The 15,165-nt window shown below is 42.7% G+C and overlaps 1 protein-coding gene across 16 annotated transcripts in view; it reads right to left on the bottom strand.

The window, feature by feature from the left end:
• The window catches only part of Mapkap1 (MAPK associated protein 1), a 202,646-nt gene that overhangs the window by 155,680 nt on the left and 31,801 nt on the right, over positions 1 to 15,165 (bottom strand). For all 16 annotated transcript variants that reach the window (XM_039104765.2, XM_063283509.1, XM_063283505.1 and 13 more), the window contains one exon: positions 9,264 to 9,412. In XM_039104765.2, the coding sequence (XP_038960693.1) occupies positions 9,264 to 9,412 (149 nt within the window). The remainder of the gene's footprint in view (positions 1 to 9,263; positions 9,413 to 15,165) is intronic.

Genomic DNA, 15,165 nt, shown 5'->3' with positions numbered 1-15,165 from the left:
GGCACAGTCCCACAAAAACGTCATCTCGGAAGGAAAGGCAGAGCCTTGGTTTAAGGCCAGCCTGTTCTACACAGCAAGACGGTCTCAGAAAGAGAAAATAAGAGACTACAACACCATGCCTCCTTTCTGCTGTGCTCCAGGCTCCTGCTCATCAGCGCCTAGAGCACATAGAAGCCTGAGGAATAGGCAGAGAACACAGGCCAATTTATAGAACCGAGCACAAAACAGAAACTCAGGAAATGCAGCTACAGTGGTGCTAATAAAGCTTTAAGTGGGGGGCTTAACCACCTCTCTTAATTGGGCTGCTTATAGGAACTGTGCTTCTAAACTAAAGCAGTATTATATCAATACGCTTGTTTTAATGCTATGTATTTAATACAACAGGGGGAGTGGATAAGAAAGGTTATTATGGCCAAAGAAAGAGAGAAAAAACAGAAAATGCCCTTGCAAGTTACTGTTTTGATGCTGTAATTAGGAAGGGAAAATGAAAGTCAGCGAAAGCACGGTTTTAGGAAAGTGGTTATTAGATTTTCTTCTTTCCACTGTGGAAAGTCCTTCCTGTTGAAAAAGGCAGTGAAATTTTATCACAGCTATTGCTATTCATAAATCTTATATCTATTTTAATTCAATCTGGTCCTAGCCTCAGAGTCGCTGCAGCACAATTTGATTACTATAGCCATACTTTCTAACTGCTGTCAGGAAAGACAGCGCCTTACACAAACATCTGCAGAGCACACGCCTGCGTGCTCCAGCACCAGCCTCAAATCACGCTCTGGTGATGAATCTTTATCTGACACTAATACTTTTTAACTTCATACAGACAATTAAAATGAATTGTAGCTAAATGCACATATAACAAATCAATTTAATCTTTGGTTGCATAGCAGCATATTTTGCAAATTCCCTAAAGTTACTTTCTTACATGTATCTCTGTCTAGGTGTTAAACTTCAACATAACAGAAGGGAGAAGAAAGAGACTTGAATAAAACACAGCTCTTGCCTCAAAGCAGGCCTCTAAGAGCAACTGCGTCTGAAATTTACCACCACCATTCAAAATTTCCACATTTGTGTGGAAAATGTCATTGTAAGCTTAATTACAAGCGTGAACACAGAACCTCTGCTTTCTAGGAATTCTACAACAGACATTCTGACAGCTGAGGAGAAGAGTTAGACAGAGCAGGGACAGCTGTGCCCGCTCTTCACCACTGCTGTCCTCATGCCCCCAGAATCTTCCATCTCAAGGTCTACACAGGGCTTATCATGTTACGTCACAGCTTGATGTTCACGGGTTATTCCTCTCACAATCTGATGCATTTGAAGCCACAAACCAGCGCTCAGGGTCCCCAGCAATGAGTACGACCCTGAAGGCAGAGGCTGGTGTCTAGGCTGAGGGTATGGCGCAGTGACTGAGCACTTGCTTAACATTCGGAAGGCCCTGAATTCCATCCCCTAAATGGGGGCTGGAGGAGGGTCTTCACCCGCTGGTTCCATTACCGCCCAGTTCCTTCAAGGAGTTAGCTACATCTTAACTGCAAGGCTGGTATGCAATGTTTAAGATGAATCAACCCAGAGTGACTGTTTAGTAAGCCATTGGCTAAAATGGACAGGTAGGAGGCCAGAGAGTAGGGTGAGTCCACTCAGCACACAAGAAGAACAATGGGAAGAGACACATCCTATGAGGAGGACAGTGAAGTCTACATGGAAACCTTCCCCAACACCCTCCCTTGGTCTTCATGTTCCCTTTTACCTCTGAGGGTATTGGAACTCTCAAGAGACAGCAACTTAATCCAACCACACAACTCGTAGTAAGACCCAAACTGCTCTATCAGGTTTCTAGTTTAAACTTGGCACAGAAAAAACTTGTTTTTAAATTTTGAAAATTTTCAAGCCTCTTCATAACAATGAAGAAAAGAATACAGCAAAGAGCTATGACAATGGGCCTGAAGAAAAGGAAGTTCTTTCCAACTCTCTTACCTACTAGTGGGGTACCCTTTCGCAGCCTTTGTCCTCATCTGTAAAACGAGGTAACAAACCCTGGGCCATGACACACAAGCGTGCACATGTACACACCAACTTTTCAAGAGTTCAAAATTTTTCATTTACAACCCTCTATACACCACTACTGTCCGTTACCATGGGACCCCAGATAAGAAAACACACAGCACTCACAGATGAGAAACGACATGTGAAGAGCCCAGAGAAAGAATGGCACAGTCACAGCTAACACGGGAAGAGACTCCATATCCGTGTCGTTAACGAGAACAGCATTAAGAACCTTAAGGAAATGAGAGTGATGTGACGATATTATAATCTCAAAACAACTTAGAAGATTATCGGGGTAGAGTAGTGCATACCTAATAAACACTAGTTCATGTGTGTAGAAGATGAGAGCCAGGTATCACCTGAGCTACTAAGGTCAAGACCAGCTGGACCACCAGGACAAGACTGAGAGCTCCAGATTCCGCTCTGGCTGGAGAGCTCAACATTAGTATTTCACATAAGTAACATAAATAATTCGGGGCCTAGAGCTTTGAGAAACAAAAATATCTACTGCAATTCATGCTGAGCAAGGTGAAGTCAAAGATGCCCCCATCAGCTGCCAGCACTAGTAAGGGCTGGTTCCTAGGCTTTCCCTGGCACCTCAGAGCTAAGAACACATCCAGCCAGACTTCCTCTACGAACCTGGTGGGATTAAGGAGAAAGCAGTGCTTCAGTAGCAATCCCACAGAGCAGAAACACAGCCACACCTGACTTCCCAGTTCGCTACCGCCTAAGAATTACTATCAACTTACTTTCTTAAGGGATACTGCTCCATCTCCCTACACATCAACCATCGAGTCTAACCAGTTTTATATACTAGCTATCACTTGAATACAGCTCCAATTCCATCATCAATTAAACCCATTACCCCTGCCCACTCATCTCTCACCAGGGTAAAACTTTCTTGATTTGTGTCTTTGTCTTTGCAGACCCTGCTCCAGCATACTCTATTCAACAGACTCCCAGTGACCGTCTGGACACACAAAACTGAAGGGCTGTGGTAAACACTCAGTGGCAGAACACTTGCTTTACATGTGGGTTTAACAAACAACTCCCCCCCTCATCTCACACACACACACACACACACACACACACACACACACACACACACACACACACCGCCTTATCTCAAGGCTCCATTTGAGCTCATTCAAGGCTCTCAGAACTTGTAGGTTACTGAGAACACGTCTCCCAGCCATCCACTGTCTGCCTCAGCAGCCTCATTTGCTGCCTAACCTTGGGTTCTGATTCGTCCAGTTCCTCACTGATGGCTGTGCTATCATTCAAGTGAGATATTCCTACATCTATTCCCTGCCGCCAAGGGATGAAGCCCCACCCATCACAAGTCAAGTCTACATCCTCACCACTACCCAGATGTAAGTGCTGCTATCCACTCGGACCTCTCCACAGAAAGGCAGGAGTGTAAGGAAGTAAGCTACACCTCCCTCCCTCAGCACGGGCCATGGCCCCACACTTTACTAAGCAGACATCCTCTCCACTTTGTTTTATGATTGTACATCCCGCACTTGGGAGGCTAAGGTATGAAGATGATAAAGGGAAAATATCTCATTAAAAGATGGCTAATGAGTTGGGCAGTGGTTGCACACACCTTCAGTCCAAGCACTCAGAAGGTAGAGGCAGGTGAGTCTCTAAATTCAAGGCCAGCCTGGTCTATAGAGTGAGTTCCAGGACGGCCAGAGCTACATACAGAAACCCTGTCATGAAAAACAAAGGGGGGGGGGGGATAACTAATGAAGCTGATAACTCTATCAGTATACATTAAATAGTAACTAATGAAGCCGATCACTCTATCAGTATACATTAAATAGTAACTAATGAAGCCGATCACTCTATCAGTATACATTAAATGAGAAAGGTGGTGAGGGGTTGACACCTTTTAGGAATAGACTAACAAATTCTGGTCTACGAAAGGGAAGGCTGGAAAATGCAGTCATGGAAATAAGTCACCAAGTGAATAACCACCACTGATATGCTGGTGCTTTATTCTTCATCATTAAAAAAAAAAAAAAAAAGCATGTAAAGACAGATGTGGAGGTGCACGCCTTTAGTGCCAGCACTGGGCAGGCAGAATCAGGTGGGTCTCTGTGAGTTCAAGGCTGGTCTGGTCTACATGAGTTCCAGGACAGCCAAGGAGAAAGACCATGCCTCAAAAAACAAATAGATGGATAGATGGATGGATAGACACAGATGACAGAGTGTGCAGAAGAAAGTCAACAAAAGAATAAGACATCTCCTAAAAACGCCCTAAGTCACCCTGTGCTTGTCTCTGACTGGGAACTTACTGTTGACCTCAGGAGACCCCTTATTAAAAGAGGGGTGGATTGTGTGTGAGAAAGAGGGTACCAATGCAGCCAACCTCATTCTTAGCTTCTCTCATTTCCCTGGGGGTAGGAGAGAAAGGGTGGACAGGCCATGTTGGCAGATGGAAGAAAAGGAAGGACAAAGGGCTCTTAATTCAAGGCCACTACTACAGAGAAAGACAGTCAACATTAAAAACCCAAACTACAGAGAAAGACAGCCAACATCAAAAACCCAAACTATCACTATTTTAGAAAATATTCTAAAGCTAAAGTAACACATTAGAAGGTCTCATTCCCATAATAACAGCAAAATTCCAACTTCAGATGAGGAGCCCTTTACTCTATGGCTGCTTTTGTTTTTAGTATTTTTATTTGATGTATACAGCTGTGCACCCCTGAAACTGGAGTTACAGACATGTAAGCTGCCATATGGGTGCTTGGAACCTGGGTCCTCAGGTCCTCTGCAAGAGCAGCCGTGCTCCTAATCACTAACCATTAAACTACCTGTCTAGCCCAGCTGTTTATTTAAAACATGGTTTCAATTCATTGACCTTTTCTAAGTGCATAACATTTCTTTGTGACGTCATTCTTTTCTGTAAAAGTTTCAAGTGACTTTCTTTGAAGAGAGCTATTAAAAGCCAATGATTATAGGAAACATTTGTTCATAATTACCCAGACATCCACTAGAACAATGCTGAAACAAGAGCAGCATGCAAAAATGTATTTAAGGACTATCATCCCAAAATGCTGCTAAAAGCTATTAACCAGTATGTGTTAATTGCCACGGCATTCATATTAATTTTCACTTCAGGCTCGACATTGTGGAATATTTCCCCTGATACATTTTAAACAAAGTTTAATTTAAGGAACTGCTTCTATCAACACTTATGAAAATTAACAGCCAAGCAATTAGCAGTGGTGAATTATCCCCTCCCCCACGCCCTGCAGTTTCCCGTTAAAACAGTTTCTAACTGACAAGTGGCTACTTTCTAACAAGTTAACACAATCAAAGTCACAGCTGTTGGTGGGAACCAGCCCTCTTCTGCTTTTTCAAGCTTTTGTCAAGGCAAATAATGCCCCTCACATTTAGGGAATAGAATTTAGCTATGTCACAGTAGGCAGAATACCTAATGTTTTATTACAACTGCCAAACAATTACTCATGCACAACTGTCTTTCCAACTGATTTTTAGTAGCCATTACCTTCCAAATAAATGAGTGAGTGAGTGAGTGAGTGAGTGAGTGAGTAAGTAAATAAATAAATAAATAAATAGTCTTGTTCCTCCTGTGTTTAGAGCACCACCAAAATGGTGCCTCTACCTCGTGAGTGTGCCACCACACCTGGCTTAGATCCACTTCTCTAAACATAAAGTTGGGGCCCTGTGGTTGAACATATGCTTAGCACGTGTGTGTACGAAACGCTGGGTTCACCCTCTAAGAACTCAGTGGGGCATGACCCAGCATCTCCAGGACACTTAACCCAGTGCCTCCCGGAGAGCCCACCCTCATTATATCAACCATCTCGGAGCACACAGCTCACATCCCCCACAGTGAAATCAGAACTTGAGCACAAAGTTTCTGACCTCAACCTACAGCAGAGGTTGTGTTTTCTGAAGGAGGCTTCACAGATGTTATCTCTAACGTGGCCAGGGTGGCAGCTCAGTGACAGAGCGCCTCTCCATCACACAGGAGGCCCAGAGTCTATCCTCAGAAAAAAACCACTCCTCCCACCCCTACACGCCTATCAACAAACAGACAAAAACAGAATTCATTCATGCAGATGCTAAGCTGAAATGTGTCTCAGCAGACCAAGCTCACCTAGAGCTCCTTGCAGTCTGCCTTGAACCTCTCTGAAATGCTCAGTAAACAGACTTAATCTACAGATCCAAACCAAGTCAGACACCTTGATCAATTTGCCAAAACCATAATACAGACATTGTAAGCCTGGCATGTCCCTCCCTTCAAACTGTCAAAAATCTTAACTAAGTACAGACCTCTCAACCCAATGCTCTAAAATATATTAGCCTCAAAATATTTTTTATAAATTATTGGCTAACTACAGAACCAAAATTAAAAATACTTTCACTTAGGAAAAATGCTAAGAGATTAGACTGACTAGAAGCAGCAGCTCCAGTGTGCAGGTTCCACACCAGGCATGTCTGCTTTACTGCTGTGAGAGCCCAGCTCCGCACCCGAAACAAACCCTCTCTTCAAAGCCCACACAGCAGCGTCCTGAGGACAACTGCACAGCCACTGGTCTCTTGAGGAAATACATAATTAAGTAGTTTTTTAGCATATTTAATTAGACCCCAAACTCTTCCTGTCCCCTTCTCTCCCCGATTATGTACCATTTGCCCAGGAGACCTAAGCTACTCAGTTAATTATGTAAATAAGGCAGGCACTATTCCCAAAGAGAGCATCATGAATATTTGTAAAAAGAAAACAAAGCACCGTATATGTTTTAGTGGCTTTAAAAATTCTTTGCAAATACATATATATTTATATACAGGTAATTATACAAGACATTTATTTATTTACATATTCATATACAGTATTAAATACAAGAAAAACCCTTATATTTGAGGAAAAACGTGTAGTCCCAATAACAAGGTGATGAATCGTTAAGACAGAATACTCATTTCATTTCTTAAATATGAGCTGAATAAAATAAAATAACTCTAAGTTACAACGGTAACAACAATTCAGTACGGAGGTCAGATGATTTATGGGAAGGATCAGTCTGGAAAGATTAAAGCCGACTTGTACAGAAAGGCTTTATCATCCAGGGTTGACACCACCTCAGCTCTGGAGGCAGCCATGGCGCTGTTAGCAGACTACAATCCCATTATTATGTAATCACGAAATGCTAATTTGATCTTTTTGAGGTGTTATTTGAATAGTCATTTTAATTTCTAGGTTACAAAAAGGCTTGACTCAAGTATAATTCTCTATTAGTCACTGAGACGCCACTGACGATCATATTGACGCCTCTCCCAAAGATAAAGACTGATTTAATATGTACAGCACAATATCCTTCAAATATTAGCCACCTTCATCACACACCTGCCAAATGCATCAATACTGAATAATGGATGAGCAAGGGTTAATTGTGTCTTAGTAATTGTATCTGTAATGTATGGGTAATATACAGCAGGCATTGTAAGATAGACCTATCAATATACAAACCCTTCTCAATCAACGCTCACTCTCTGCGGACCACCGAAAGGCCCATGATGACAAAGCACTGGGCAACTTAAACGCAAACACACGTCTAACAAACATCCCAGTGAGACTGGGGAGACTGTCTCCTGGACTTGAGAAGGCAGTGCTCACAACTCTGACAAATGCAAACCTGGCTAATAGGAAGTGGGGGCCTGGAATGCATTGTTAATGTAAAGTCTGACTGGCTGGTTGGCATGAAATCACACATTATTTATTCTACCTATTCTTCATCATCAAACAATGAAACCGTATCAGCTATGGGAGCTCTTCTGTTCCAGCTCAGAAGAGCTTCTCATCCATCTAAAATGTATCCTAGGCAGTGCAGCTAGAGACATTCCAGGATCCAGGAGAACCTTCCTTCCTTTTCCTACTTTCCATATCCCTGGGTAGCCGGGGTGAACTAAATACAAGCTCAGAGCAATGCAACCTAAAAGGACTGGAGTGCTCTTGGGTGTTTTCTGGGCAAGCTCCGGGGCACCTGAGGGCCTGTGTGTTACTTATGTGCTGTGCTTCTAGTTCCAGTTCTCCACCCTCAGACAGCAACAGCCTTACTGCTGATGGCCATGTGCTGAGTCCCACCTAAGGAAGATGGTAAGATGTTTCAGAGAAAAAGATCTCTGCTCAAAGATAATAACTAACAGAATTAGCAAGTGAGAAAGAAAAATGTAGACATGAGCAAAGCCCTGCCGTTTATTAATTGCAATGGTGTTGAAATGAGAAAAATCACATACGACCCCTCCAGACAGCAAGCTATCACTCAATACCCCTCACCACTGCCAGGCAGCACACACAGTGGCAATAAATTAAAAATCAACTCTCTTAAAAAGGGTCCAGCTCAGCTCAGAACTGAGGCTCAGCACATCACCAGGCTCCTCCTAAAACAGTGGCCATTTTCTAGAAGGAAAATAAACATACTTTAATTTTATAACACTAAACCATTACTAAAAATAGGAGGGAAAAATAAAAGTCACCATCCCTGGCAATATTCAGCAGGAACCCCCAACAGTGAAAGACCAAAATGCAATGGCTGGAATCCATAAGGAAAGCCCTGACAGTTTCTGCAGCTGTGGACAGTGGACAGAACAATGCAGGCCACCCCAGACCCACTGCCAAGGCTGTCCCAGCACAGCTCTTCATCCTACCCAGCCCAAACTCTGAAGGACATGGAGACGAAACAGGTAAATAAATAGGCACATACAGCCCGTCCTTTGTTTCTACCCGTTGGGGGGGGGGGGGCACATTTTTTATTTTTTTATTTGGTTTTAGAGACAAGAGCTTGTGCCGTAGCTGACCACCTTCAAACCTCTTTGGCATGTGAGTGTTAGAGCTCCAGGTATGCACCATCACATTCAGCTTTACATTCATTACAATATATTATACTGCATGTTTGCAGAATACGCATCTTGGAAAACTAAAGTAGTCCTGGACTCTAAGTGGAGAGAAGCAAAAAATGAGGGCATGTGCAGACTTACACATCAACCCTCCTAAATATTACTGTGGAAACAATGAGCCCACACTCTTACCTTTTTACAACTATGGTCTTAAAACTGTGGTGTTTTATAATACTGAAGCAGTCTTGAAACCTAAACCTAATAATAATAATAACAACAACAACAATAATGGCAACAACAACTCCCTCAGTCTTAAAGGGATGAGGAAGCCTTTTTACTTTTGAACTTACCTTGCCATCAAACTTGGAGTACTCATTAAAGGGGTTATTCAGCTGCAGAGGGCACTGTTCCAGGCGCACAGACAATATGGACTGCTTGCCCGAACTTGGAGGTTTCTCTTTGAGGGATTTTTTTTCAAACAGTGACTTTAACTCCTGGGCTGCAATAGAAAAGGATAAAAACATCGTCGGTCACTATGTACATCACACAGTTTGTCCACCTTCCTAAAGTCTTCCTCTGCATCTTAAAGAGAGCATGTGGAGAGATGGGTTGGGGTTCATGTATACAGAAATCCTGGAATGCACTTCGGGGGCTGTGCACAGCAGGGGCAGCGAGCCCCCAGGCCTGGACTGTGACTGAGAAGAGCAGAGTCCTGAAGGAAAGCAGCTTTCCTAAGAAAAGTGTTCACAGTGGGGGCCTCCAGGCTTCAGCAGAAGCCACTGCTGTGTGACACTGAACACTTCACCCCACCTCTCCGGTGTGTCAATCCAGAAAGCCTCGAGTTCTCTTGAAGCTCTACTACTGTTTGATTTTAAAATTCTAGATCTTTAACATTTCAATGGCACCCAGCATAAAATCTTGAGGACAAAAACAGACAAGGAAAAGGAGGAACAAAGATGTACCCCTCCTTTGTGCAGCTTACTGACCCTTCACAACAAGCCTGTGAGATAGGCCGTAGTACTGCCAATTATGTGGACTCGGAGGCCAGCTCTGCGAGTTCTGGTCAGGCCAGAATCATGCAGCTAGAGCTAACCCCAGAGCTGAGCGCTACACCAATGGAGATGCTAAAGAATACATCACAAACTCAATAAAACTTGCTGCCTGATTGAAGAGATTCAAATTAAATTCCATCAAACCAAAGTTTTCAGCTCTTATTCATCACTGAATCAAGACAGCTCCACAATCTTCATGACGATAATTTAGCTCTATAAATTCACCTAACCATCCACCAAGGTAACCAGTGTGACCAGTGCAGTAACAAGGCAGTATCAAGGTAGGTACATGAGAACCAGAACACTTTCCATTTCATAAATATTAAACTATCTACACTTCACCTTTTATATAACTCCATCTCAGATTTTTAAATCTGAAATAACAGCTTCAATACTAGTTAATGATTAAGCAATGTCAAATTAAATCAAAGGAAAACAATGGAACTCTGCATTAGTTACTTTACAACTTTTTTATCTTGGTATGGAACATTTTATTTCTCCATAAAACACTCCGTTTAGCTTGTGGGAAATAACTTTAATTCCAGAATTGTATATTTTCTTCCCACATATCCTGCTTTGAATTAGTAAATGATATTGTAATCCATTTCACTACAAGTAAAATATTACAAAATATTTACAAGAAAATATTAAAAATAATTCAAACACGAAAGTCAAGATGAAATAAACTTTTTTCCTCCAGAATTCTCTACTCCTAGAGCCCTACAGCACATGAGTCAAGTAACTAAGACCTCGCTGACAGAATTCCCAAAATGGAGAGGGGAAAAGAGGGAGGAGTTGGTGGTGTCAAAGGAACAGGGGTTAGCAGGAGTGCTTCACAGCCTGGTCTATTATAAAGAAACACCTTGTCCTTTGGGGGGATGGGGGGTTCCGCAACTGGACTTGGAGAACACTGGACAGTGCACCTAGCTCTGAAGTTTAACGAGAGCCTCTTGTTCCACAAACCAGCACTCTGGACAGAAGCCTATCCTGGCATGAGAATCTGTCACAGCAGCCCTTCCACCTCTTTCAGAAATGCTTCCTAAACAACTTAATAACTTTTTAGAACTCCACCAGCTTATCAAAGGCTGGCAAGGCGAATTCCTCAACTGAGTCTCTAGAGTTGTACAATGAGCCAGATGACAAAGTGGTGCCCCCTCCACAAGGGACAGGTTCCAAGGCCCCAGGGAGTACCAATCCCTGCAAATGCACTCAACATTGCCACTTCCAGCCAAAACCAAACCATAAAATCGCACAAGCCAGCGTCATCATAATCAACTCAGCTTGTGACAGTCCTTCCTTCCACTCAACACCAAAACTGCCAGGCAGAATTCTGTGAATGTGTTTCAAGTGGTTAGGTGGTGCGTGGCCACAGTGTCTTTCCTACATACATACTGATGATAAAACTTTAACTTACAAAATGGAAACTACAAACAATTACTGTCACTGTCCTAACATATCCACAGCATCCTGTAGTAGGTTATTTCAGTCAAAACTGTGATTGGGGTCAGGGCTGGCAGATCATTCTTTTTAAACACACACTGCCTAAATCTGGATTCTGGGCATATAAACAAACACACAATCTATCTGTGCTGGTCTTACTAGAATGGCCTCCATAAACTACTATGTTTGAATGCTTGGTTCTCAGTTAGTGAAAATAAGAGGTATGGTCTTGCTGAAGGATGTGTGTCACTGGGGGTGTGTCTTAAGTCTTCAAAAGCCCACATCATTCCTAGTGTCTGTCTGTCTATTCATCCCTCTTCTTCCCGTGTTCCCCTCCCCCTCTTCCACCTGCTGTCTGGTTCATGATATAACATTCTAAGCTACTGCTCCAGCACCATGCCTGATAGCTTCCTACCGTGGTGGTCATAGACTAATCCTCTGAAACTATGAGAGCGCTCCCAAGTAAGTGTTTTCTTTTGAGTTTCCTCTCCTTAGTCAAGGTACCTCTTCACAGCAATAGAACAATGACTAAGACACCATCAGATACACATCTGAAGAACTTATTGCAGGAGAATTAAGGTGGTGTTTTCTTTTTTTTTCTTTTTTTTTAAAGATTTATTTATCCATAAATAAATAGATAAGTACACTGTAGCTGTCTTCAGATACACCAGAAGAGGGCATCAGATCTCTTTACAGATGGTTGTGAACCACCATGTGGTTGCTGGGAATTGAACTCAGGACCTCTGGAAGAGTAGTCGGGTGCTCTTAACCGCTGAGCCATCTCTCCAGCCCCTAAGGTGGTGTTTTCAATGTTACAATTAACTTGCTACATGTAATCTGTATATAACAGTTTTATAGCCACATTTGAGGAAGGAAAGGTCCAGTATTAACAGTGCTAAGTGTTCTGTCCTCTTGAGCTTAAGAAATAGGTTCCTAGTGGCTCCACAGAGAAACAGGCAGAGTAACTCCCCGAGCGTGTTTTCAGGAGGGTTATGATGTATTAGCTTTTTCCATTCAGACCAATTTTCACTCCAGCTTGCCGTCTCCTTCCAGCTCTGTGTGTTCTGGGGAAACGGAGATGACCAAGGAGAAGTCTTGGTGCTCTGGCCTGCACCATGGAAGAGCCTCTCTCTTAGCCCAGTTCTCCTGTAAGCTCCTGCTCCTGGTGCTGAGCAGAGGTCCCAGTCCTGACCTCTTTCTTCTACTTTCCATCAGTTCCAGCAGCACATACAGTACTACTGCTCATTAGAGAAAAAGCCCAAGCCCTTTCGTCTAGTTACTGGACCATTTTTCTGCTGCTCAAAGCCACTCACTGCCTATATTCCTGCTGTCTTGTCCTTCTCGCCACTCAATCCCAGTCACCAAACACTGCAGTCACACCACTCCACCAAGTTAACTTTCATGGAGATTACACAAATCGAAAACACACACACAAACAACACCTTTCTTTGGACTTTCCTCAGCTCCCCTGCCGTCTGACATGGCTGGTAGCCCTTTCCTCTAAATCACTGTTCTCACTGGCTTTCCCAGGACTCTACTCCATGTGACTTGTGTTCTCACACAGGTCAGCACTCCTCAGCACATTGTGGATTCCCCATTGGCTCCCTGTGTCACTGGAATTCTCCAAAGCTTGCCTTTGGCCTCTTCTTTCTCCATCTATGTTTCCGTCCTAAGTGACCTCTATTAGCCTGGTATTTAAATACCATGTACAGGAAGTGAAACTAAACTGCAGTGATGTAAACCACAACAATGCTCACCTCTGAGGAAGGAGAATTTTGAGGAGCAACAGAACCCCTCTACATATGATTGTGGTGTTGATCATAGGTATACATATTTGTTAAATCATCAAACTGTCACACACACACACACACACACACACACACACACACACACACACACACTTTTTTTTTTTTTTTTTTTTTTTTTTTTTTTTTTTGAGCTGGGGACCGAACCCAGGGCTTTGCGCTTCCTAGGTAAGCGCTCTACCACTGAGCTAAATCCCCAGCCCACACACACACACTTTATATCTGATGCTGTCACTTGTGAGTCAGTGACCATGACCATTCCTTTCCCGACTTAATTCCTCTACAGCCGTCCCCTTCTCCAGTGGCATCTCAACTCCACAATGCCCCAAGCTTGGAAGCTGCATGACTCTTCTCTCTCACATCTTGTACTCCACCCATCAACAGATCCTAGAAAGATATCCAAACTCCTATAGCTACCAAATTAAAAGTATAGTCTCTTCAACCTAAAGAAAAGTGAAACAGAAGAGACTACATATAACAAGGAGTTGGTAGTTTTTAATTTTTAAAGAGAGGAATTATCATGTAATAATTTGGCTATACATTTTCTAACAGAAAATTTTCTATCCAGAATCAAAAATTTCAACAGAAGGAAAAAGACACATGAGCATAAAATCAAAACAACTAATGTCTGGGCAGCAAGGGTAGGGGCAATGCCTGTGGGGAGAGGATGAGGGATTCCAGAGCAGCCTGGGCTACAAGCAAGGTAGGGAGATCTTGCCAGAAGCAAACAAAACAATATGACCTCTGTAGCCAGAGGTCTACAAGTCAGTTCAGCCCTGACTTCTGTACTTGTGCCTCGCCAATAAACCATAAGGAAGAGGAGTCTGAAAACAGCACCAGCACTCAGGCTGCCGTCAGAGGCCCTGCTGTCATTAAAACGGACCAAGATGCTCTCAGGAAAATGCTGGCTTTGATTGGGGGAGAAATAGTAGCTAAGAAGGATTAAGGACAGGATTGTAAGACAAAGGCACAACTATTATGAAGGGATTCATTACACAGGCTAGCCTGTGCTAAATAAATAGCAAAGCCCAGTCTCTAAACAAACAAACAAACAAACAAACAAACCTTAGATTCAAATCTGAAGAAAGCAAAATAAAACACTGTGAGATAACCAGAGAAACATTACACTAGATGTTTGATATTAAAGAAAGTTTGTATGTAACAGACAAGGAAAATTAAATTCTTTCAATTATTAATTATATCTGAAAAAGCAAGTTCTTTATAAAGAAAATTAAAAGGCTGCTTTCTATAGTTTATTTATAAACAAGTACGAAGACGAAAGTTATAAGGAACTTGCCATTTACAGAGGAAATATAAACTCCAGAAATAACTCTAATAAGACATGTTACAAGTAGAGAGTATCTGCTGGGTGATGGCGACACAATCCTTTAATCCCAACACCCACGAGGCAGAGGTAGGTGGATCTCTTAGTTCAAGCTAAGCCTGGTCTACAGTGTGAGTTCTAGGACAGCTGGGGCTTCAGAGAGAAACCCTGTCTGGAAAACCAAAAAGTGGAGACTCTATAGACAATACAAAATGATACACTTATCAACTATTTGTACACACAAATGATCATGTGGTCAGCTTAAAAATACATTCACCTGTACACACAAAATGTGGAGTCAATGCACAACAATTTCAACAGTGGTTCCCGGGGAGACTGTTGGCTTACGATTTCCCAGATTCCTCTCTCGCCTTTCAGTGACAACTCTTGACAATGTAGGCTGCGGAGGACACTATGTCCATATCTGTCTCTGAAGTCTGAGTCACAGGACACTCAGGTGGTCTTACTCTAATGTCATGTGGATTAGTGTCACCATCCAAGAATGCTTTAATCCCTCTAAGAAAGGCCACACTGGGGCCAGTCAGAGGTTCAGAGGATAAGGCTGACAAACCTATTGACCTTAGTTTGTCCCTAGGCAAGAAACAACTCCTTAGTTTTCTTCTGACCTTCA

This window comes from Rattus norvegicus, chromosome 3, assembly GCF_036323735.1.
Source record: "Rattus norvegicus strain BN/NHsdMcwi chromosome 3, GRCr8, whole genome shotgun sequence".
Classification (NCBI taxonomy): domain Eukaryota; kingdom Metazoa; phylum Chordata; class Mammalia; order Rodentia; family Muridae; genus Rattus; species Rattus norvegicus.
The sequence above is the reverse complement of the archived record's forward strand: the minus strand, read 5'-3'. Positions and strand labels throughout refer to the sequence as shown.